The sequence below is a fragment of the Schistocerca serialis genome, chromosome 8 (genome assembly GCF_023864345.2).
Source record: "Schistocerca serialis cubense isolate TAMUIC-IGC-003099 chromosome 8, iqSchSeri2.2, whole genome shotgun sequence".
Taxonomy (NCBI): Eukaryota; Metazoa; Arthropoda; class Insecta; order Orthoptera; family Acrididae; genus Schistocerca; species Schistocerca serialis.
In genome coordinates, this window is record NC_064645.1 from 125134473 (window position 1) to 125159494 (window position 25022).

The 25022-nt window shown below is 41.9% G+C and overlaps 1 protein-coding gene across 1 annotated transcript in view; it reads right to left on the reverse strand.

Moving 5' to 3' along the window:
- Positions 1-9325: 9325 nt before the first annotated feature.
- The window catches only part of LOC126416051 (post-GPI attachment to proteins factor 2-like), a 61203-nt gene continuing 45506 nt past the window's right edge, over positions 9326-25022 (reverse strand). Inside the window, exon 4 of the mRNA XM_050083522.1 lies at positions 9326-10653. Within this exon, the coding sequence (XP_049939479.1) occupies positions 10526-10653 (128 nt within the window). The 3' untranslated portion in view covers positions 9326-10525. The remainder of the gene's footprint in view (positions 10654-25022) is intronic.

Consider the following 25022-nt stretch of genomic DNA (forward strand, 5'->3'; position numbering starts at 1 on the left):
TCAAAATACGGGACAGAAGTTAGAAACTGAAATGAGTCTACATTTTGTAGTTTCCTCCTGCACCCCCAAAGTTTGTGTTGCAGTTGTCACCACAGAATGCAACAATTTTAAACCTCAGATGGAATTTATTAAAAACTTTCATGATTAATTTTTTTTTGTATCATCAGCCATTTCACATGTTATATTGTGGAAGTCTGTCACCTTTACTTGATACCCTTACCTGGCACAATGCACTGGTATCAATTTTACACTTTTGTGATTAGAAGTGCCTACCATAACTGAAATGTATGGATATTTCGCATCTTTCTGGTCCTCACAAATTTGATGCAATGCAGACACTGTCAACATATTTACAATTATAAATTCTCACTTTGTTCTGAAGCAAATAAATTTCTTCTCAAAAAGCTTCCTGTTGATTGCACCAGTACAGTCCATTTATCTGAAGGAATGCCAATGTTTCATTGCATGGACAGCTAGTAAACCTTCCTCAGTTGCAGATTCATCATATACAATGGCACAATTCTCACATGTTGTATAAAAATTTTCCAATAAAGTTATGCTTGATACAGCCGGGTTGTGTTTCTTCACTTTAATGTGTTGTGCAATGTCAGATTGATCTGCATGCTCAATTAAAAAGTTACTTTTACACAACAGACAAAATAATTTCTCACTTTGCTGCTATAATTTCAGAAATGGAAATTCAGGTTTTAATTTCTGCAGTAAAAGCACACTTTCTTTTTGACATTTCTCTGAAAAGTTTGCAATACATCACATCAAGTGCCATAATCTGTGACTCTCAACTGACTGAAACCATACTTCTAAATGCAGCGACCTCAATAGGCAATGGACTAAGAAGTGATAACCATACTTCTAAATGCAGTGACATGATACAATAGGCAATGGACTAAAAAGTGATAAACTGCTCACCATGTGGAAGCATTAAGTAGTACTATCCAAATAACTTAAAAAACCATGCCATGTTTAGTTTGGTTTAATCAAAGAGGATATTGTCTTGATTCTTTGGGTATGATCTCATTTGTCCTTCATTTGGTTATGCTACACATTACTTTAAAACATGCTGTTTCAAAATACATGGGACAGTTAATGAAAAATGGGACAATATACATCCTGTACATATTTTGTTGGGCTACGGACAACTCAAGCTAAATAAGGCATGATCCCATAAAAGATGGGATGTCTGGTCACCCTGGTCTAAACTACTCATCATTCAAATTTCACTTCCATAAATGGTTACACTTCCGACAAACACATTCAGAAAAGACTTCCTAACACTTAAATCAGTATTCAATGTTAACAAATTTCTCCTTTTTCAGCAATGATTTTCTTGCCATTGCCAGTCTGCATCTTATATCCTCTTTGTTTCACACGTCATCAGTTATTTTGCTGCCCAAACAGCAAAACTCGTCTACTACTTTTAGTGTCTCATTTCCTAATCTAGTTCCCTCAGAATCACCTGATTTAATTTGACTACAATCCATTATCCTTGTTTTGCTTTTGTTGGTGGTGTTGTTATAGCCTCCATTCTAGGTGCTGTGCAGTCTGTTCAACTGTCTTCCAAGTCCTTTGCCGTCTCTGACAGAATTACAACATCATCGGCAAACCACAAAAGTTTTTACTTCTTCTCCCTAAACTTTAATTACCATTCCAAATTTTCTTTGGTTTCCTTTACTGCTTGCTCAATCTACAGGTTAAATAACATCAGGGTTAGGCTACAACCCTCTCTCACTCTCTTTTCAACCACTGCTTTCCTTTCATTCCCCTTGACTATTATAACTGCCATCTGGTTTCTGTACAATTTGTAAATAGCCTTTCACACCCTGTATTTTACCCCCTGCTGCCTTCAGAACTTCAAAGACAGTATTCCAGACACAATGTCAAAAGATTTCTGTAAGTCTAGAAATGCTATAAACACATTTGCTTTTCCTTGACCTATCTTCTTAGAGAAGTTGTAGAGTCAGTATTGCCTCATGTGTTCCTACATTTCTCAGGAATCCAAACTGATCTTCCCTGAGGTTAGCTTCCACCAATTTTTCCATTCTTCTGTAAAGAATTCACATTAGTAGTTTGCAACCATTACTTATTAAATTGATAGTTCAGTAACATTCACACCTGTTGGTACTTGCTTTCTTTGGAATTGGAATTATTACATTATTCTTGAAGACTGAGGGTATTTCATCTGTCCGCAACATCTTGCAGGCCAGATGGAATTGTTTTGTCATGGCTGGCTCTCCCACAGCTATCATAAGTTCCAACTGAATGTTGTCTACTCGAGGGGCCTTGTCTCAACTTAGATCTTTCACTGCTCTCTCAAACTGTTCTCGCACTATCGTGTCTCCCCTCTCATCTTCACCTACATCCTCTTCCCTTTCTATAATATTATCTTCAAGTTTCTATCCTTTGCATAGTACTTCCTTCCATCTGAGCTGCTACTCTTTTCTCAAAAGGCCTCTTTAATTTTCCTGTAGGCAGTATCTGTCTTTCCCTTCATGAACTATGCTTCTAAATCTTTACATTTGTTCTCCAGCCTTCCTAGTTAGCCATTTTACACCTCCTATCATTCACATTTTTTTATACGTTTGTACTACCTTTTGCCTGCTTTATTTGCTGCTTTTAATATTTTCTCCTTTCATCAATTAAGTTGATCCTCTGCTGTTGCCTTCACTATTTCATTTCTCAGAGCTACCTGTTTGCCTTCCACTATATTGCTTTCCCTTCTCCTGTCAATCGTTGCCTAATGCTCCCTCTGAAACTCTCAACAATCTCGTTCTTTAACTTACTCAGCCCCCTCCTCCTTAATTTACTACTTCTTTGCAATTTATCCAGTTTTAATCTACTATTCATAATCAATAAATTGTGGTCAGAGTCCTTATTTACCCCTGCAGATGTCTTACAATTTAAAACCTGCAATCTCTGTCTTACCATCACATAATCAATCTGAAACCTTCCTGCGTCTCCAGGTCTTAAGTACACTACCTTCGTTCACGTTTCTTAAACCAAGTGTTAGTTATGATTAAGTGATGCTCTGGGCAAAATTCTACCAGGCAGCTTCAACTGTCATTCCTTTCCACCCAGCCATATGCACCTATTACGTTTCCTTCTCTTCATTTTCCTACAATCGCAGCCCAGTCTGTCATCACAATGAAATTTTTATCTCCCTTAACTATTCAAATAATTTCTTTTATCTCATCATACATTTCTTCAACCTCTTCATCATCTGTGGAGCTAGTTGGGATATAAACATTTACTACTGTGGTGGGTATGGGCTTAGTGTCTAACTTGGCTACAATAATGCATTCACTATGCTGTTCATAGTAGCTTAATACAACAGACCCATTTCTTTCTTATTCATTATTAAATCTACTCCTGCATTATCTCTATTTTGTTTTGTATTTATAACCCCGTATTCACCTGAATATAAGTCCTGTTCCTCTTGCCACTATATCTAACTTCAACCTGTCCATTTTTTCCTTTTAAAATTTCATTTACTTTAGGTGCACTGCCCCAGAAGATACTTCCACAAGACAACAGGGAGTGAAAATATGCAAAGTAAGCCAAAATTCTTGTCTTTACATCAGCATAATTGGAGAGACTTCTAAGGGCATTACAAGCTGAAATGAGCTTCTTGAATAGCTTACCTATGCATTAACATCATTCCCACATGTTATCGAGCTGGACTCCAAGCTGCACCTGTGCTTCATTGTGTGATCATTAATCTTTACTTCTGGTGCTACAAGGTTGTTATTGTTTGCTTATTTGAAACTGTATAATATCAGTCTTTGTGAGATTTTAAGATTTAAACTGTTAGCTGTGAAGCTCTTTTTAGGCCTGTTCTGCTATCATTTGAGCTGTGTTTGCCAGAGCTGAAGTTGGACTCTCGATTAGCATGCTCGTGTCATTGGAAAACTTAACAGTTTTTAAAATACCATTTAAAGTCATTGGGAGATCATTTAGGTATGTTACTCAAGGTAAGAACCTCAATAATGCAGGGAAAGACAGACTGTAATAGGGGTAATGCTGGAGTATGTTTAATAATGAATGAGAAAATAGGATCGTGTGATGAGTACTTGCTTACGTGTGTGTATGTGGGGGGGGGGGGGGGGGGGGGGGGTGTTGTACTCGTGCGTGTATCTCTCTTCACTGATGAAGGCTGTGACCAAAATCTTTATGCGAGTGTCTTTTAATTGTGCTTGTCTTCAACTTGATGTCTCTTCTTTATGGTAAGTAGTAATCTGTCTTTTCCTACATTGTTAATTTATTTAAGTTAGAAACAAGACAGGGCCCAGTTCTGATCCTTACGGAATGCCGTGTAATGTTTCCACATTATGAGGTTTCCCTATGCATGAGATAAGGTCTGATGCTGAGACCCTTCTGCTTTCTGTTACGGAGTAAGATTTCATCTAAGTAAGAGGGATACCATTAATACCATAAGACTTTAGTGTGCTAACAAGGAGAGCACACAGCAATTGGATTATTGTATTTCTTTACATTTATGGTATGTGAACTTAAGAACTCAAATATTAATCATCCAGAGCAGACCCATGCGACTCTTAAATTTTCTCAAAAAAATGGACTTCTAAGTTTTCCGGCCATGTTTAATACACTGCAATAAAATTCATACTTGCTGTCATGTGGAGGCCCTGGAGCATTCAGACTTTCAAATGAGGGTGCATGTTCCATGAGCATTTCTGTGAAGCAAAAAATAAGATGGAAAAAATTAATTTGTAGATTTTTTAAAATTTAAACAATTTTAATTCACAATTTTTTTGTGCGATAGCCTTTTCAGTAGTTGCAAGGGCAACAGTCTGGATGATTGACTGATCTGGCCTTGTAACAATAACCAAAACGGCCTTGCTGTGCTGGTACTGCGAACGGCTGAAAGCAAGGGGAAACTACAGCCGTAATTTTTCCCGAGGGCATGCAGCTTTACTGTATGATTACATGATGATGGCGTCCTCTTGGGTAAAATATTCCGGAGGTAAAATAGTCCCCCATTCGGATCTCCGGGCGGGGACTACTCAAGAGGATGTCGTTATCAGGCGAAAGAAAACTGGCGTTCTACGGATCGGAGCGTGGAATGTCAGATCCCTTAATCGGGCAGGTAGGTTAGAAAATTTAAAAAGGGAAATGGATAGGTTGAAGTTGGATATAGTGGGAATTAGTGAAGTTCGGTGGCAGGAGGAACAAGACTTCTGGTCAGGTGACTACAGGGTTATAAACACAAAATCAAATAGGGGTAATGCAGGAGTAGGTTTAATAATGAATAGGAAAATAGGAATGCGGGTAAGCTACTACAAACAGCATAGTGAACGCATTATTGTGGCCAAGATAGATACGAAGCCCACACCTACTACAGTAGTACAAGTTTATATGCCGACTAGCTCTGCAGATGACGAAGAAATTGAAGAAATGTATGATGAAATAAAAGAAATTATTCAGATTGTGAAGGGAGACGAAAATTTAATAGTCATGGGTGACTGGAATTCGAGTGTAGGAAAAGGGAGAGAAGGAAACATAGTAGGTGAATATGGATTGGGGGACAGAAATGAAAGAGGAAGCCGCCTGGTCGAATTTTGCACAGAGCACAACATAATCATAACTAACACTTGGTTTAAGAATCATGAAAGAAGGTTGTATACATGGAAGAACCCTGGAGATACTAAAAGGTATCAGATAGATTATATAATGGTAAGACAGAGATTTAGGAACCAGGTTTTAAATTGTAAGACATTTCCAGGGGCAGATGTGGACTCTGACCACAATCTATTGGTTATGACCTGTAGATTAAAACTGAAGAAACTGCAAAAAGGTGGGAATTTAAGGAGATGGGACCTGGATAAACTAAAAGAACCAGAGGTTGCACAGAGATTCAGGGAGAGCATAAGGGAGCAATTGACAGGAATGGGGGAAAGAAATACAGTAGAAGAAGAATGGGTAGCTTTGAGGGATGAAGTAGTGAAGGCAGCAGAGGATCAAGTAGGTAAAAAGACGAGGGCTAGTAGAAATCCTTGGGTAACAGAAGAAATATTGAATTCAATTGATGAAAGGAGAAAATATAAAAATGCAGTAAGTGAAACAGGCAAAAAGGAATACAAACGTCTCAAAAATGAGATCGACAGGAAGTGCAAAATGGCTAAGCAGGGATGGCTAGAGGACAAATGCAAGGATGTAGAGGCCATCTCACTAGGGGTAAGATAGATACCGCCTACAGGAAAATTAAAGAGACCTTTGGAGATAAGAGAACGACTTGTATGAATATCAAGAGCTCAGATGGAAACCCAGTTCTAAGCAAAGAAGGGAAAGCAGAAAGGTGGAAGGAGTATATAGAGGGTCTATACAAGGGCGATGTACTTGAGGACAATATTATGGAAATGGAAGAGGATGTAGATGAAGATGAAATGGGAGATATCATACTGCGTGAAGAGTTTGACAGAGCACTGAAAGACCTGAGTCGAAACAAGGCCCCCGGAGTAGACAATATTCCATTGGAACTACTGACGGCCGTGGGAGAGCCAGTCCTGACAAAACTCTACCATCTGGTGAGCAAGATGTATGAAACAGGCGAAATACCCTCAGACTTCAAGAAGAATATAATAATTCCAATCCCAAAGAAAGCAGGTGTTGACAGATGTGAAAATTACCGAACTATCAGCTTAATAAGTCACAGCTGCAAAATACTAACACGAATTCTTTACAGACGAATGGAAAAACTAGTAGAAGCCAACCTCGGGGAAGATCAGTTTGGATTCCGTAGAAACACTGGAACACGTGAGGCAATACTGACCTTACGACTTATCTTAGAAGAAAGATTAAGGAAAGGCAAACCCACATTTCTAGCATTTGTAGACTTAGAGAAAGCTTTTGACAATGTTGACTGGAATACTCTCTTTCAAATTTTAAAGGTGGCAGGGGTAAAATACAGGGAGCGAAAGGCTATTTACAATTTGTACAGAAACCAGATGGCAGTTATAAGAGTCGAGGGACTTGAAAGGGAAGCAGTGGTTGGGAAGGGAGTAAGACAGGGTTGTAGCCTCTCCCCGATGTTGTTCAATCTGTATATTGAGCAAGCAGTAAAGGAAACAAAAGAAAAATTCGGAGTAGGTATTAAAATTCATGGAGAAGAAATAAAAACTTTGAGGTTCGCCGATGACATTGTAATTCTGTCAGAGACAGCAAAGGACTTGGAAGAGCAGTTGAATGGAATGGACAGTGTCTTGAAAGGAGGATATAAGATGAACATCAACAAAAGCAAAACAAGGATAATGGAATGTAGTCTAATTAAGTCGGGTGATGCTGAGGGAATTAGATTAGGAAATGAGGCACTTAAAGTAGTAAAGAAGTTTTGCTATTTGGGGAGCAAAATAACTGATGATGGTCGAAGTAGAGAGGATATAAAATGTAGGCTGGCAATGGCAAGGAAAGCGTTTCTGAAGAAGAGAAATTTGTTAACATCCAGTATTGATTTAAGTGTCAGGAAGTCATTTCTGAAAGTATTCGTATGGAGTGTAGCCATGTATGGAAGTGAAACATGGACGATAAATAGTTTGGACAAGAAGAGAATAGAAGCTTTCGAAATGTGGTGCTACAGAAGAATGCTGAAGATTAGATGGGTAGATCACATAACTAATGAGGAAGTATTGAATAGGATTGGGGAGAAGAGAAGTTTGTGGCACAACTTGACCAGAAGAAGGGATCGGTTGGTAGGGCATGTTCTGAGGCATCAAGGGATCACCAATTTAGTATTGGAGGGGAGCGTGGAGGGTAAAAATCGTAGAGGGAGACCAAGAGATGAATACACTAAGCAGATTCAGAAGGATGTAGGTTGCAGTAGGTACTGGGAGATGAAAAAGCTTGCACAGGATAGAGTAGCATGGAGAGCTGCATCAAACCAGTCTCAGGACTGAAGACCACAACAACAACAACAACAACAACACATAATTAGATAAAAGATGATTTGCATTTTTCATAAAATGACAGTTAAATACGTGCCAATTACCATGTATTTGATGAATTTTATATTTAAATGATGTAGGTATTCAAACTGAATGAGGAACAGAAAAAACAAAAAAGGTAATATAAAAAAGGACTCGATCCAGCGATTGCCAGTCTCGAGTGCTACCATTTTTTCCACCTTTATGTATTTTACACTTCATGGAACTACTCATAGAACTTCCAACTTCGTTTAAAAATTTGAATCCACTGAGAATTGATCCCTGGCTCCCAATAGGGCAGGCAAGCACTCCACTACAGAGCCAAGCTGCTTGGTAAAAAGTTGACCTTACTTTAACATATTAAACATGATCAGAAAACTTCAGTCAATTTTCTCAAAAAAAAAAAAAATAAAAAAAAATAAAAAAAATAAAAAAAAAAAAAAATTGGGAGTTCTATTGAACACCTATACATGAATGATATCTGAGCTATGAACTTCACGTATCCTAAACACAGCGTGTATAATAATTAATGGCAAAAATACATACAGTTGAAAGTGCATGATACTAGAAAAACAAAATCAGTCAACGTGGCCTCGGGCTCTAAAATGCATCCCTTAAGAGCTAAGAGCACTTTTTCAGCAGAAGAGATGTGTTTCACAGTAGTGAAGATGATTTCAACTGTATGTGCTTACACCATTAACTATAATGATACACTCTGTATAAAAAAAATTGAATTGCCATTTGGTCTACTGGGAAGTAGTGTTGTATGATCCATTCAAAGGCTTTGATAATGTCACAGAATACCAACAGGAAAACTTTTCTTTTTAGTTGTGCTAGCATATCATTTGTGAAGTCCTGTATGTTTTGTCAACCCTATACTAAAACCAAACTGAGAAGCGGTCAGCAAGTTTTGCTCAGTTAGATGAGTCAGTATTCTGTCATTAAAAAATCTTGAATATTTTTTGAAAAGATCATAAGAAGCAAAATAGCTGTGTAAATAGGGCTAGTTTCTTCCTCTCCAGTTTTATAGATAGGTCTTACTACAACATATTTAAGTCATTCAAGAAATATGCTCCAAGTCATTGACTGATTGCAAAGATAGCCTAAGGGTAATCCTATCAATTCAGCACATCATCTTAATATTCTACCAGAAACATCATACTAGCCAGAACATGTAACACTTTTTGATAACCTGATGATTTTTTGCCACTGTCATGTTAGCTATGCAACAGTATGTAGCATACACAACAGATTTTACTTTTTTAGCAAACCACCTTGGCCTTACATATAACAACTCATACCACAACAGTATTTGTACTGTATTACCTAATAAAGCTTTTTGTTTTGTTTTGATAGATTATTATAGTGATAAAAGATTAACAGAAATAAAGATTTTCTTTATTCACAGTTGCACATTGTGATATCAACGATAATTTGACAGAAATAAAGACTCTTTGTTCACATTTATACATTGTGAGATAATCTACATCTTAGTTCAAGTAAAATTTAAAAATATGTGTTGACATCAAAATTTTTTGTTGTTATATGATGCAGTTGAAACATCAAAGCCTAAGAGACAATGGTGAAAACGTGATCAGAACATGAGATAAACTCTTTAAACACACACCTAGTACTCTTGACCTATAAGGCAATATGACACCAGAAGGCTTTTATAAATAAATTATAGTATCAAAATTTGTAGCAGACAGTAAACTTCAAAATGTACTAACCCAAAACATATGTGTAATTCTTGCTCAGCTATTATGGATGTACTAGAAGATTTGACAATAATTTACAGTTCTGAGTTGAAGGTGAGACTAGCTTCTACAGGATAGACTGGGGTGTCAGCTACTTTTGCTAGTGGCAAATATTTTTCACAGTACCAAAAGGTATCCTTCAATATGAACATTTATCTTTAAGTACCACTGCAAGAGTTACAAAAGTTATTAATTAAAAATATAAAAATATTAGTGTATACATTCAATTACCACAACCATACACAATGGAATCTTCCACACTTTAAAAATATCACCATCACATTTGAGATCAATAAGTATTCAGTCACATTTGTCAAAAGCAGACACGTAATAGTCAGCAGTCACACCTCGGCTTTGGCTTTATGAGCACATGCTCTTTAGGTACAAATTTCATTCAGAATTGTATTGTTGTAGTAATAAATACTTTCTTTCATATACGGGAGGTTACACTCTAGTTCCCAATACAGTGTGGTCAACTATCATGTAAACATACTGTTGATATGCAGGAAGATAATCTCTTGAATGGATGCCTCTCTCAGATGAAAAATGGCAACACTGGTCATTTGGCAAAGCATCCCTCATCATACTGACTGGAGGAAATGTTGCAGGGCTTGCTGGTACTGGAATCTGTTCTAACGGCAAATCAACAGATAACTGTATGCTGCCCAGTTCATCATCAATATAGAGTGGAGCTTGATGTGACAGTTCATGTGGGAAGGCTATTGAACAGGGAACACTTGTGGTATCTACCAAGTTGCCAGTTGCCGGGGTGGACTGCTCTACTTGTTATTGTGTGTGCTCGGCTGGCATCTCATACTGTCAGCTGTGACCGAAGCCAAGTGGTCCCACTTCCAGTGAGCGGTCATGGAAGTCCCAAAATGCAGTCATGTGAAATGCCATGTTGGTGAGTACAACTATGTACTCAAAGAAAGCAAAGATGGAGTACACTGCAATCAAAAATACATCATTAGTGTTGTCACCATATAAAATGGTTTCACTTACTTTTTTATTGTTCATATAATATGACACTCATAAGTTAAATCAATCAGGAAGAGATGATGAATTCTAAAACGCTAAATAGAGAACTAAACAGTAAAATCAGACAATAGAAACTCCAAATTGGAATATTAACAATGTAGGAAAAGACAGATTTCTATTTACCATAAAGATGATATGTTAAGTTGGAGACAGGCAAGCTTATATGACACATTGTAGCTGTGTTAGGAAAGTACCAGAGCTCCAAGTGCTAACAGAAAGTACTGATGTTCAAATCGTTATAGCCACTGACAGCTGGCTATAGCCCAAGATAAGTTCCGATGAAATTTTTGCAAGGAACCTAACAGTGTTTCAAAAGTATAGACTAACACAGTTGATGCTGGTGTGTTTGTTGCTTTTAGAAGTAGTTTATCTTGTAGCGAAATTGAAGTAGATAGTTCCTGAGAGTTCGTATGGTTAGAGGTCATTCTTGGCAACCAGAATAAAATAATAATTGGATCCTTTTACCGAGCTCTGATCTCAGATAATACAACAGCTGCAATGTTCAAAGAAAACTTGAGTCTAATTTCAAACATGTACCCAACTCATACAATTATAGTTGGTGGTGACTTTAATTTACCCTCGATATTTTGACGAAAGTACATGTTCAGATTTGGAGGTACGCATAAAACATCATCCGAAACTATGCTAAATGCATTCTGAAAATTATTTTGAGCTGATAGTAAATGGCTGTGAAAACTCATTTGACCTCTTAGCAATAAATAATTCTGAGCTAATAACAAGCAGAGGCTGAATATTGTAACCCCAAAATCCTCCAAAGATAGACAAAAAATACACCTATTCACAAAAGCAGATAAAAATTCACTTGATGCCTTCCTGAGAGACAATCTCCACTACTTTCAAATTAATAATATATGTAAAACCAGATGTGGCTTGAATTCAAAGAAATAGTTTTGACAGCAGTTGAGAGACTTATACCAAATGAATTAAATGATGGACCTGATCCCCCTTGGCACACAAAAAGGGGTCAGAACACTGTTGCAGAAACAATGAAAAAAGGCATGTCAAATTTAAATGAACACAAAGTCTCCAAGATTGGCGATCTTTTACCAGATTCTCAAAATGTAGCTTGGAGTTCAATGTGAGGTGATTACAACAGTTTCCACAATGAAACTTTGTCTTGAAACCTGGCACAAAATCCAAAGCGATTCTGGTTGTATGTAAAGTATACCAGGGGCAAGACACAATCAATGCCTTCTCTGCACGATAGCAATGGAAATACTATCAACGACAGTTCCGCCAAAGCAGAGTTAAAAAACAAATCCTTCCAAAATTCCTTCACCAAAGAAGACAAGATAAATATTCCAGAATTCAAATCAAGAACTGCTGCCAACATGAGTAACTTTGAAGTAGATATTCTCAGCAACTTAAATCACTTACTAAAAGCAAATCTTCTGGCCCAGACTTTATACCAATTATGTTCATTTCAGAGTATGCTAATGCAACAGCTCCATCCTTAACAATCACTCGATGAAAGATCGAAGTCTTCCAAAAGACTGGAAAGTTGCACAGGTGTTCAAACATTATGAATCGCCTCGATGAGAACGGTCTACTGACACACAGTCAATATGGATTAGGAAACATTGTTCTTATGAAACACAACTAGCTATTTACCCACACGAAGTGTTGAGTGCTACTGACAAAGGATTTCAAATTGATTCCGTATTTCTAAATTTCCAGAAGGCTTTTGACACAGTACCACACAAACAGTTTGTAGTGAAATTTCGTGCTAATCGAACATGGTCTCAGTTATGTGACTGGATTCATTATTTCCTGTCAGAAACATCACAGTTTCTAGTAACTGACAGAAAGTCATCGAGTAAAACAGAAGTGACTTCTGGCATTCCCCAAGGTAGTGTTATAGACCCTCTGCTGTTCCTTATCTATATAACTAATTTAGGAGACAATCTGAGCCACTACCTTAGGTTGTTTGCAGATGATGCTGTCATTTAACATGTAGTAAAGTCATCATATGATCAAAACAACTGCAAAACAATTGAGAAAAGATATCCGTATGGTGCAAAAATTGGCAACTGAGTGCTAAAAGGAATCCACTAAACTGTGGTTACATGATAAATCAGTCAAATGTAAAGACTGTAAATTCAACTAAATACCTAGGAATTACAATTACAAACAAATTAAATTGGAAAGAACACACAGAAAATGTTGTGTGGTAGACAAACCTCAGACTCATTTAAATGGTAGAAAACTTAGAAAATGTAACAGATCTACTAAAGAGACTGCCAACACTACACTTTTCTGTTCTCTTTTGGAGTACTGTTGCACAGTGTGGGATCCATACCAGATAGGATTAACAGAGAACATGGAGAAAGTTCACAGAAGAGCAGCGAATTTTGTATTATCGCACAACAGGTGAGAGAGTGTCACTGACATAATATGGAACTTGGGGTGAACATAATTAAAACAAAGGTGTTTTTCGTTGCGACAGAATATTCTCACAAAATGTCAATCACCAACTTTCCCCTCCAAATGCAAGAATATTTTGCTGACATTAACCTATATAGGGAGAAATGATCATCATAATAAAATAAGGGAAGTCAGAGCTCGCACAGAAAGATATAGGTGTTCACTTTTTCCACACACTGTAAGATTGGAATAATAAAGAATTATTGTGAAGGTGGTTCCAGGAATCCCCTGCCAGGCACTTAAGAGTGATTTGCAGAGCATTCATGTAGATCGATGTAGACGTAGATACACATATGCTTTTGGCCACAGCCTTCAGCAGAAAAACAAGCAGGACAGCGTCTGGAGGTTTTGGGGCAGTGAGGTGGGGGAACAGAACGAGGAGATGATAGGGCAGACGGGGTAGAAACTGTTGGGTGGATGGTGTGGGGACAGTACATTACCGTAGGTTGAGGCCAGGATAATTATGGGAGTAGAGAATGTGTTGTAAGGATAACCCCAATCTGCACATTTAATAAAAGCTGGTGGTGGAGTAGAGGATCCAGATGGGTTGGGTAGTGAAGCAGCAATTTAAATCAAGCACATTATGTTCAGCTGCTTGGTGTGCCACAAGATGGTCTACTTTGCTCTTGGCTACAATTGAAGAGTGGCCATTCATCCTAGTGAGCAACTGGTTGGTAGTCATACCAATATAGAAAGCTGTGTAATGATTACAGCAGAGCTAGTAAATTATGTGGCTGCTTTCACAGGTGGTTCGACCTCCGATGGTGTGGGATAAACCCATGACAAGACTGGAGTAGGAAGTGTTGGGTGTGAGGATTGGGCAGGTCATTAGCCTCAGTTTCCCATAGGGATAGGATCCTTGTGGCAAGGGATTCGGATTGGGAGTGGGAGTGGTATAGGGGTGGACTAAGATGTTGTGGAGGCTGGGTAGGTGGCAGAGCACCACTTTAGGAGGGGTGGAAAGGATCTCAGGTAGGATATCCCTCATTTCATGGCATGATGATATGTATCAAATCCCTGGTGAAGGATGTGGTTCAGTTGTCCCAGTATGAGGTGGAATTCCACTCCTTTGCTGCTGGTTCCTGGGGCTGGTTGGAAGAATGGGGGAGATTTGTCTGCTGAATAGGTCCAGGGGATATTGCCTGTCTGTGAAGGCCTTGGTGAGACCCTTAGCATACGGAACATGGGGACTCATTACTGCATATATGCCATCTCCTGCTGTCCAGGCTGTATGGGATGGATTTTTTGATGTGAAGGCGTTGACAACTGTCAAAATGCAGGTACTGTTGGAGGTTGGTGAGTTTAATGTGGACAGAGGTGCAGATGGAACCATCTACCATCGTGCCCCAAAATGGGGGACATCCTGCCTCAGATCCTTCCCACCCCTCCTAAAGCAGTATTCTTACAACCACCCAATCTCCACAAATTCTAGTCCATCCCCATGCCATACCCTATTTGAACCCCTTGCCACAAGGATTCTATTCCTGTGGTATGACTACCGGTCACTTGTCCACTAGCATGAACAGCCACTGCCAAACTGTAGACAAGAAAAAAAAGTAGACCACCCTGTGGTACAACAAGCAACTGAATGTAACATGCTTGATTTCAATGGATGCTTCCCAAGCCATCTGGAATATCCCCTCCACCACCAGTTTTTCTGAACTGTGAAGATGGGAGTTATCCTTACAACACATTCTTTCCTCCTGTAATTGTCCCAGCCTCAACCTACGGTAACATGCTGTACCCACACCCTCCACCCAATAGTTTCCACCCTCTCTGTCCTATCACCTCCTTCCCATTCTCGTCACATCCTGTGTCTGTCGCCCCTACCAACACACCTACCCATCTTTCACCAGTCCTCTCCTTTTTCTTTCTGTTTTCCCCACCTCCCTGACCCACAACCTCTTGACGCTGTGCCTGTTGGCATTCTAATCCCTGCAGAACCTGCTAGACAGCACTCCTCTCTCTCTCTCCCACCCATACACTACTATCCCTTTCCCTTCTCTGCCCCCTCCAGATTGCCACTTCCCTTTCTATGTGATAGTTGCACTCTGGTCCCACTGCCGGGGCTGGCGGTCATGTATTTGTGAGGTGTGTTTACTACAAGTGAATGATGGCGTGTGTTTATCTTTATTTTTCTGATGAAGGCTGTGACCGAAAGCTTATGTGTAAGTGCCTTTTAATCGTGCCTGTGTACAATTTAATGTGTAATCCCATCTTTTCCTGCATTGTTGAATTAAACAGTAACTATGAGTCAACCTGGAGATACAATAATACATCCATTCAGTACTAGTCTTCAGTTTCACTGTGCCAGATGCAGTACACACAGTTTTGGTATTTCTTTATTCTTCTTGAGGTTTTAAATTCACTACTAACTGGGCCTTGTCCTTGGATAAGTTTTTTTACTATTTTATTAAAATGAATGACTTTTCTCGTCTGTGGCTTGCTTGTAAAAACTGGTTAATTTTACACTGCTTTGTAATGATCAGTTAGTAATCACAGCTATTGGCAAGAATGCTATGGCTACATAAAAGACAGAGGTATTAAATGTACAGTGTGTCATCATGTTCAATGCACATAGTGATTGCTAGTAAGCAACTGTTCATTTTCAGCAAGAACAGCCACTGCCAAACTGTGGCCAAGAGCAAAGTAGACCACCCTGTGGCACAACATGCAACTGAACATAATGTGCTTGCTTTCAATGGGTATTTCCCACGCCATCTGGATCATCCCCTCCACCATCAGCTTTTCTGAAATGCAATTATCCTGGCCTCCACCTGCAGTAACATGCTGTCTCCACACCCTCCAGATTGTGGGTGGTGATAATGCAGTTCTTCAGATTTGATTGTGCAGCAAAGCATTGCCTTCTGATGTAGGCTGCTGTTTTATTGTTAAAGTATTGCTGAGTGGCTGGAAGGCTGTTCAACAGTATCTCTATAAAATTCTACTGCTCAGTCTATACTTATTTTACAGCTAGTCTGTAATGAGGGTGTCAGAAGTAGGTCTAGAGGTGCTGAACAAGGGAGGCAGATGCCCAGAAAAACTCAAGCAAATACACTCGTCCCCCTTACTAGCAGGTCTGAGGTGCCACCTTCAACTGAAAATAAAGGTGAGCCAGTGCGGTACTCTACACTTGTAGAGAAGTGTCAAATTGTAATGAACCAAATGGTGCTGTTGCCACAGCACCTTGTTCTGGACATTATCTGCCACAGTCAACAATCCATGTTGACACGGCACCCCCAGGAGCAGCAAACCATTTCCAGCCTGATCCATGAGGCTGTGACCGAGTTCTTGAACACTGACCATCCTTTGAGAAGCTTCCACATGATGGAAGAATGCAGCAGTGGTACTTCTTGTGTGTGATCAGCTTATAGACAGCAGTATTTTTACCACCCCCCTACCTGACCACCCTCCCCCCACCTCTTGAGGCCTGACAGTCATTTTCAGACTGCTGGGCTATGTTATGATCCCCACCTTGTGTCATAAGCTGCCATGAAGACAACGATGTACCTATGACGCAGCTACTACCACAGTCACTATGCCTGGAAACCTCGACTGCTGCCCAACTGCTCAGGCTCTTGCCAGCCTTCCTCTCTGCCACCATCATGGGCCTACCTGCAGTGATTCAGCTGTCTTCACATGTTCCACTGCTTAAAATGGGGTCTCCTCAGCCTGGTGCCACTGGTGCCTCACACAATCGTTCATCCTCTGGTGTGGAGTTTGAGGTATTGGGTCGCCCTGCCATCACTAAGCTGCCTTCTCCAAGACAACAGCAGATGGTTGGTTGATTGGGGTTTAAGGGACCAAACAGCAAGGTCATCAGTTCCTTATTTCAAAGGTGGTCCATTCAGACAGATTTACATCTCAGAAGAGTCATAACGATAAAAGGTAAAAAACTAAAAATGGTGAAAACAAAAGGAGAGAAGTCAGCAAGTGGGCAAGCCCAAGGCTATGCTAGAGGCAGGAAATATCCCACCTCTGATGCAGTACAGGCAAGACCACATGCTATTCAAAAGTGTTCAACCACTAGAATTGAAAAGTGCATAGTGTAAAAGGAGACTAACCAAATCTAAAAAGTGATAAAAACAGAGTAAAAGGGAGAGAAAAGAGGATGTTGGCCAGGGATGTGAGCAGGAATCTCCAAACATAGATTACAGTGCGAGACACCTCAACCCTCACCGCCCTGCCCCTACTCCAGAGGGAGATTAAAAACCTTAGAACTGAAAATAAAAACCACTTTCACGGAGGACACTGAGAACCAGGTCAACCATCTGGGAATTGTCTGCCAATATTAAAGGTAAAGTACGGGGAAGTCTGTACTTAGTACGCAGGGCCAAAAGAAGGGGGCATTCTACCAAAATGTGGGCTACTGACTGGAAGGCTCTACAACCACAAAGTAGGGGTGGCTCATTACCAAAAGAAAATCATGGGTCAGCCTGGTATGGCCGATGCGGAGACAACACAGGATGGCTGAGTCTTCCAGGAGAGGCGGAAGGAAGAACACTGGGACAGGTGTCACTTTAATCGCACAAAGTTTATTAGACAGGGAGGTAGCCTCCCAAGAGATGGCCCACGATTGTGCTAAGTGGGATTTGATATGAAGCCGTAAATCCACCACATGAGGGGTTACAGAGAAGGGGGGTTAAGTGACTGCTCCCCCAGCCAAACAATCAGCAAGCTCATTACCTGGGATACCCACAAGGCCAGGAAGTCAAGGGAACAAGCAGCATGGTGAAGATCAGCGAGGCAGTCACGGATGGCCGAGACCAAGGGATGGCAGGAAAAACATTGGTAAATAGCCTGAAGGTCACTCAATGAGTCGAGACATAACAAAACACGGTTGAGTTGCGACTGTTTAATAAAGGTAAGGGCCCGGGAAATTGCCATCAACTCCGCAGTAAACACCCCAAATGCAGTTGGCAGGAGATGATTTTCCATGACAACAGAGCACGTGAAGGCATATCCCACTTGGTCAGCAGATTTAGAGCCATTGGTGTAAAAAACAACAGCATCGCAAAACTCCCATAAAATTCGGCAGAAAAAATAACAGAACACCATCGGGGGAACAGAATCTTTCAGACCTCAACAGAGATCCATCCAAATCCAGGGCCGAGGAACTAACCAAGGGGCAAGGGGTGGGGAGGGGGGGTGGGGGGTATTGGGGAGGGAATGTGGGAGACAGGACAAAGAAGGAAGCTGAAAAACACGCCAAAGAGATGCATGGCAGAGCCCAACCAGTAAACATGCCCGTTGGTGGGAATCAGGTGGGTGTCTTTGGTCTGGAAACAGGAGAGAATAGGAAGGATGAGTGGGAGAGGAATGAACAGCTACTGCATAAGAAACCAGATGCTGGGACCGCTGGACAGAAAAGGGGGGGGGGATACCAGCTTCAACCAGGAGAATATCAACAGGGCTAGTAGGGAAGGCACCGGTGACCAAACGCATACCACGATGGTGGACTGAATCCAGGAGGAGCAGTGTCGAAGGAGCAATCGAACCATAAACTTGACAATCATAGTCCAAGCAAGACAGCACTAAAGCCTGATAAAGGTGGAGAAGAGTGGAACGATCCACACCCAAAGAGATGTGGGCAAGAAAGCGAAGGACACTGAGTTTATGGAAACACCCTATCCTCAGAAGTCTGATATGAGGCAGCCAAGTGATCTTTTTGTCAAAAAGAAGACCCAGGAAATGAAACTGTGGGACCACAGGTAATCGTTGTGAATCGAGGTAGAGCACCGGATTGGGGTGGACCATAGTACAGTGACAGAAGTGGACCACCCGCGATTTTAAACGAGAGAATTGAAACCCATGTGAGAGGGTCCATGCAGAGGCACGCCATATAGCACCCTGGAGCTGCCGCTCTGCAGAGGCCATCAAAGAGGAACTAACCCAAATGCAGAAACCATCCACATACAGAGCAGGGGGTGACCAAATGACCGACGGAGCCCACAAGTCCATCTATAGCAATGAAGAAAAGAAGTACACTCAATACGAAACCCTGTGGGATGCCATTCTCCTGGATCCATGGAGAACTAAAAACAGTACCAATCCGAACCCTGAATGACTGATGGAACAGGAACTGGCGGATGAAAATCAGGAGCGGGCCCCCGAAGACCCCACTCATGAAGTGTAAGTAACATAGGATGGCGCCAAACCATGTCATAGAACTTGCAAAGGTCGAAAAATACTGCAACCAAATGGCGGCACTGGGAAAATGCTGGCCGAACTTTGGATTCCAAGCGAAGTAAATGATCGATCTGAGACCGTCTCTCTTGCAAGCCACACAGGTAAGGGGTCAATAGATCCTGAGATTCGAGGACCCAATTGAGCCAACGGGCCACCATCCATTCAAGTAACTAGCAAACAACCTCTGTCAGACTAATTGGCCAATAGCTTTCGACAAACAGGGGGTTCTTACCAGGCTTTCCGAGGCTATCCCTCCATTGAGAAGGGAAGTCACCCTGGAGCCAAATACAGTTAAGCACCCAGAGAAGATGTTGTCGTTGTGGAGCACCGAGATGTTGAAGCAATTGGTTATGAATGGAGTCTGGGCCAGGGGCCGTATTATGAGGGGAAGAAGAAAGGGCAGAAAGAAGTTCCCATTCAGTAAAAGGTTCATTGTAAGATTCTGACTGACAGGGGGTAAAACATAAGGCAGAAGCTTTGGCCCACTGTTTCTGGTGAAGGAAAGCAGCTGGATAGGAGGTTGATGCTGATGCTGTTGTAAAATGCGTCGCAAGACGTTCTGCGAGAATCAATGGGTCTGTGCAAAGGCCATCCGGGAGGGCAAGGGCCGGGAGGGTAGACTGCTGATGGCAACCTTGGAGACACCGAAATGTAGCCCATACCCGTGACATAGGGACAGTAGAACCGAGGGAAGACACAAAGCGTTCCCAACACACCTGTTTGCTCTGTTTGATTAAGTAACGGGCTTTGGTGTGAAAGTGTTTAAAGGTAATAGGAATGGCAGTGGCAGGGTGCCTCTTAAGGTGTTGCAAAGCTCGACGGCAATCACGAACGGCAATGGCAATGGCCGTACTCCACCACAGGACTTGCCGGTGGTGAAATGGTCCAGATGAGTGTGGGATAGCAAAGCTAGCAGCATGAACAATCGCATCAGACATGTCATGTAGGACGTCCTCAATACAACCCGACAAAGAGGGAGAAAAAAAGCGACCTGTGCAGTATATAGAGGCCAATCAGCATGTTGGAAAGACCAACGAGGTAACCTGTCCATCAGGGAGCAGGAAGGGAGTGAGAGAATCAATGGGAAGTGGTCACTATCGCAAAAGTCGTCATGTGGCGACCAGTGGAGGGAGAAGGGAGGAGGGAGGGAGAAGAAAGAGAAAGATCAATGGCAGAAAAGGTACCATGACCGGCACTGAAATGAGTAGGGAAACCATCATTAAGAAGGCACAAGTCGTAGTCTGCAAGAAACTGGCCTATGAGAAGACCCCGACTAGATGGAAATGCACTGCCTCACAAGGGATGATGAGGATTAAAATCACCGAGAAGGAGGATGGGAGGAGGAAGTTGCTGAAGAAGGGCAGTTAAGGCAGCACGTGTAAGAGTCCTGTCAGGAGGGAGATAAAGATTGCAAACTGTGACCCCAGAGTCCAGGTGAACCATAACAGCAACCGCTTCCAATGTAGTTTGAAGAGGAATCCACATGCTAGCAACGTCCGTATGGACCAACATACAAACGCCACCAGAGACCCGTAGGAGGCAGACCCGATTTAGACAGAAAGCACAGAACCCACGGAGGGTCGGTGAGTGATCATCAGTAAAATGAGATTCCTGTAGAACCACACAAGCTGCAGAGTAAAACAAAATAAGGGATTTCAACTCCGGAAGGTGACTGTAATATCCATTACAATTCCACCGAATAACCACAGCATGATGATTCAAATGGGGGGTGAACAGGCTAAAGCCAGTCATGCTGCCAGGTCACCATCCATCACCGACAAGGAGAGGGCGACATCCATGAACAGCAGGTCAGAGGCAGGTTGCGAAGGTGGGGACGGGACCTCTGACAACACCAGAGGCTCCTTGTCCCGGGACTTACGTTTCTTCTTCTTTTCTGTTTGAGATCAAGGAGGGCTATGCTGCAAAAAGGAGGCAGCTGCAGCAAGATCTGGAGCAGAAAGAGAGCGGACCTGGGAGCCCACAGACCATGGTTCTCACGGTCGTCGTGTGGCAGCAGGCCTTTGGCCTGGAAGGTGCCAGGAAGGGGAGTCCCTGGAGGGGCACCCTTGAATGGCGAACACCGAAGAAGTGGGACACTTCTCTGGCTGGGGAGGGGAGCAGCTCCCGGATGGGAGGGTGTGGGAACTGCAGGGGAGGGGAGGAGGGGAAGAGTTTGGGACTGGGTTAAGGAATGGGGAGGAAGGGGTGAAGATGTAACTAAAGCATAGCTGGACATCATTGACACAGGATGATGACTTCATACTTCTTACGAGCCTCAGCGTAGGTTAGACGATCAAGGGACTTATACTCCTGTATCTTCTTTTCCTTCTTGCAAGCTGGGCAATCCGGTGCACATGGAGAATGATTGCCATGACAATTAACACACACAGGAGGGGGAACACAGGAACTCCCCTCATGGAGTGGACGTCCACAGTCACCACAGAGAGGGGTCTGCAAACAGCGGGAAGACGTGGCCAAAACGCAAGCACTTAAAACATCTCATAGGTGGTGGGATGTATGGCTTCACATCGCATCAATAAACCATAATCTCGACCTTCTCAGGGAGGGTACCCACTTCAAAGGCCAGGATAAAGGCACCAGTATCAATGCAATTGTCCTTCGGGCCCTTCTGAACATGCCGAACAAGGTGAACACCCCGCCATCCTAGATTGTCCCTAAGTTCCTCATCAGTATAAAGGATGAGGTCCCTGTGAAAAATTACACCTTGAACTATATTCAAAGACTGGTGGGGGGTAATGGAAAAAGGAATTGTGCCAAGATGGTCACAGTCACAAAGGGCTGCAGACTGGGCAGCTGAAGCAGTTTTGATCAACAACAAACCCGACCGCATCTTGTTCAGAGAGTCCACTTCGCCAAACTTGTCTTCAATGTGTTCCACAAAAAATAAAGGTTTAGTATTGGTGAAAGTATCCCCATCAGTCCTGGTACAAACCAGATAGTGGGGGAAAGGTTTCGCCCCTAGCCGATGAGCCTGACCCTCCTCCCAAGCGGTAGCCATGGAAGGGAAGGCTGAAGGGGCAGAAGAAGCAGCATTAAAAGTATCATTTCCATGCAAAGAGACGGCTGTAGAAGAACGGCCAGAGTTCTGGACCCGTATGCGTTTCATTTGCATAGCGTCTGCCCTGATGCCACCCACTCCAATCAGGGGCTCTCCCCATGGGCACCACCCAGCCACAGAAAGGGCCGTCTGGCACGGCGGCCATTGCCTGGAGTTCCGATGCACTAGGATGACAAGCAACCACTCCTAGGCTTACATGAGGAGGTCACAGTTCAGGTATCAGAAGAGTGATCCCTGGGGTTTCAGGGGGCTCAACCAAAAGGGTTCACAGTGACCCCACCACATAGTCTGGCTACCATGCTGGCTACCTAGCATCAGACTATGACATGAAGGAAAAGATGGAAGGAACTAGGAGCACACACACAGTAGACACTAGGTAAGGTGCTCTTCCCCAGATGGCTCACACTACAGAATAGAAATTTAGTACTGGAGGTCAAACCCCAGAGGGGGACCAGAGAACGCCAAAAGGATGAGGTAATTACTCAACAAAACCAAAGTGCAAAGCCAACATAACCAGAAGGATAGCGGGCCAACATAAACCAGGACACCAAGAGAGGGAGAGGAGAGGACAGAGGGAGAGGAGAGCGCAGAGGGGAAGGAGCAAGGACAGGAAAGGAGGGGAAGGAAAAGGAAATGCAGCCCGGGAAAGAAGGAAGGCTGCAATAGCTCGGGGCCCCGTGCTCGCCACATGCGTACTCATGAAAGAACCGTGTGCCCCCTGGGGAGGACAACAGCAGACACCATGGCCAGGCCCTCTATGGGTTCGGTTACATGAGATGTCCAAGGGGGGCTGCACAGAATCAGTGGCCACTCAGTAAGTGCTGATACTGTCAAGGATGAGACTGCAAGGACGATGTGCCAGGAGATGCTGTGACAGTGTATTTGCCACACTCATCAAGGATTTAGAGAGCAACACCCATGGCCACGAGAACTGAATGACTGTAGGTAATAAGGGTATTTATATCAATGGGCTGCCCTCTTCTACTGCACCCATCTCTGGTAGAGAATCACTCGCCCACTCCAAGCCATCCCGAAATTCCATCATAAAACATTGCTAGTTCATACATATGGAGAATATCTGTACGACCTGTAGAAATGGCAGCAAGGGGATAGAGGGATCACTTTGAGCATTCACTGTGTATTCCTGAGGATTTCAATCACCATGCTGAAGAGGCTGGCCACCCAACAATTGACCAGCAGGTTACAGTTTTTAAGGAGTTGATGTGACAAGGCGACCTGTTAAACATCATTAAATGCCTTCACTGAAAACAGCTTGGAGTAGGTAGTTTGGAAGTCCACTCATGAAATATAAAGGCAATAAATGGACCTAAGCCCTCTGAGAATGTCCACAGTGAAACCAGTATCAGTGATCAAGAGGTAATAGCAGCAACAATGATCACCGCTATATAAAGGGCAGTTAAAACAAATAGTAAGACTTACATGATCAATAAAGTGGATAAAGAGAAAGTAGTGTCATATTCTCAAGGAAAAACTAATAACATTTAGCTCCAGGCATAATCATGTAGAGGGGCTGTGAATCGAGTTAAGAAAAATGTTTAATCAAGCAAAGGATAGTTATGTAGTTAGAAGAATGGTTCATTTCCGGGGGGGATACTGTATAGTAATTTCTACATAAACAGCTATTACTATAGAATTAGCAATAAAAAAAGCATGGGGCTATGGATAGAGAAATGCAACATGAAACACATCTGGCAGCCAAAAGGGTATTGTGTGAAACTTTCAATGATTGCAGTAGCAATACCTTGCCGAATGACCACTTAAGAACATAAAGAAATTCTGGTCATAGGTCAAGACTGTCAGTGATGGAACACAAGAAAAAATGTGATTAGACTGAAAATTTTTTGGATGAAGAGTCACCGACAGTCATAGACGTAATTTCAGGCATGTTCCTGGGAAATATTTCTAGACCATTTCTGTTCATGTTGTATATTTATGACCTTGCATAAAAGATTATTAGTAATGATGCAGCTATCTATAAATAACTACTGTCTTAAGAAAGCCACACAAGTATCCAGTGAGACTTCTAATTGGGACAAAGACTGACAACTTGCTTTGAATGTTTAGAAATGTACAACTGTGCATCTCACAAAATGCAAAAACGTTGATGAATGATGATTCGAAACATTCACTTCATAAAAAAGTCTGAGAGTTTTAATTTGTGTAAATATGTAATGGAATGCTCACATAGGCAAAGTAGATTTTGGGTCATTGCTAGGATACTGAAAAAATGCAGTTAGTCTACAAAGGAGATAACATGCAAAACTTTTGCGCAACCTATCCTAAAATATTGATCAAATGTGTGGGACCTGTATCAAATCTTAACACGGGCTACTGAATGCAAACATAGAAGGGCAGAAATAAGGGTGACAAGTTTGTCAGACCTACGGAAGAGTCATAGAATTCAGGCTTTCATGGCTAGTATTTGCTTTAGGGGGATGATGCCATGATCCAAGACATGATTCATCTGCTGCTGTGTGGATACATATAAAAAGTGTGGCTTGCTGAGCTTTTTCATGACTGACTGTTTTCTGAGGCATTACGGCC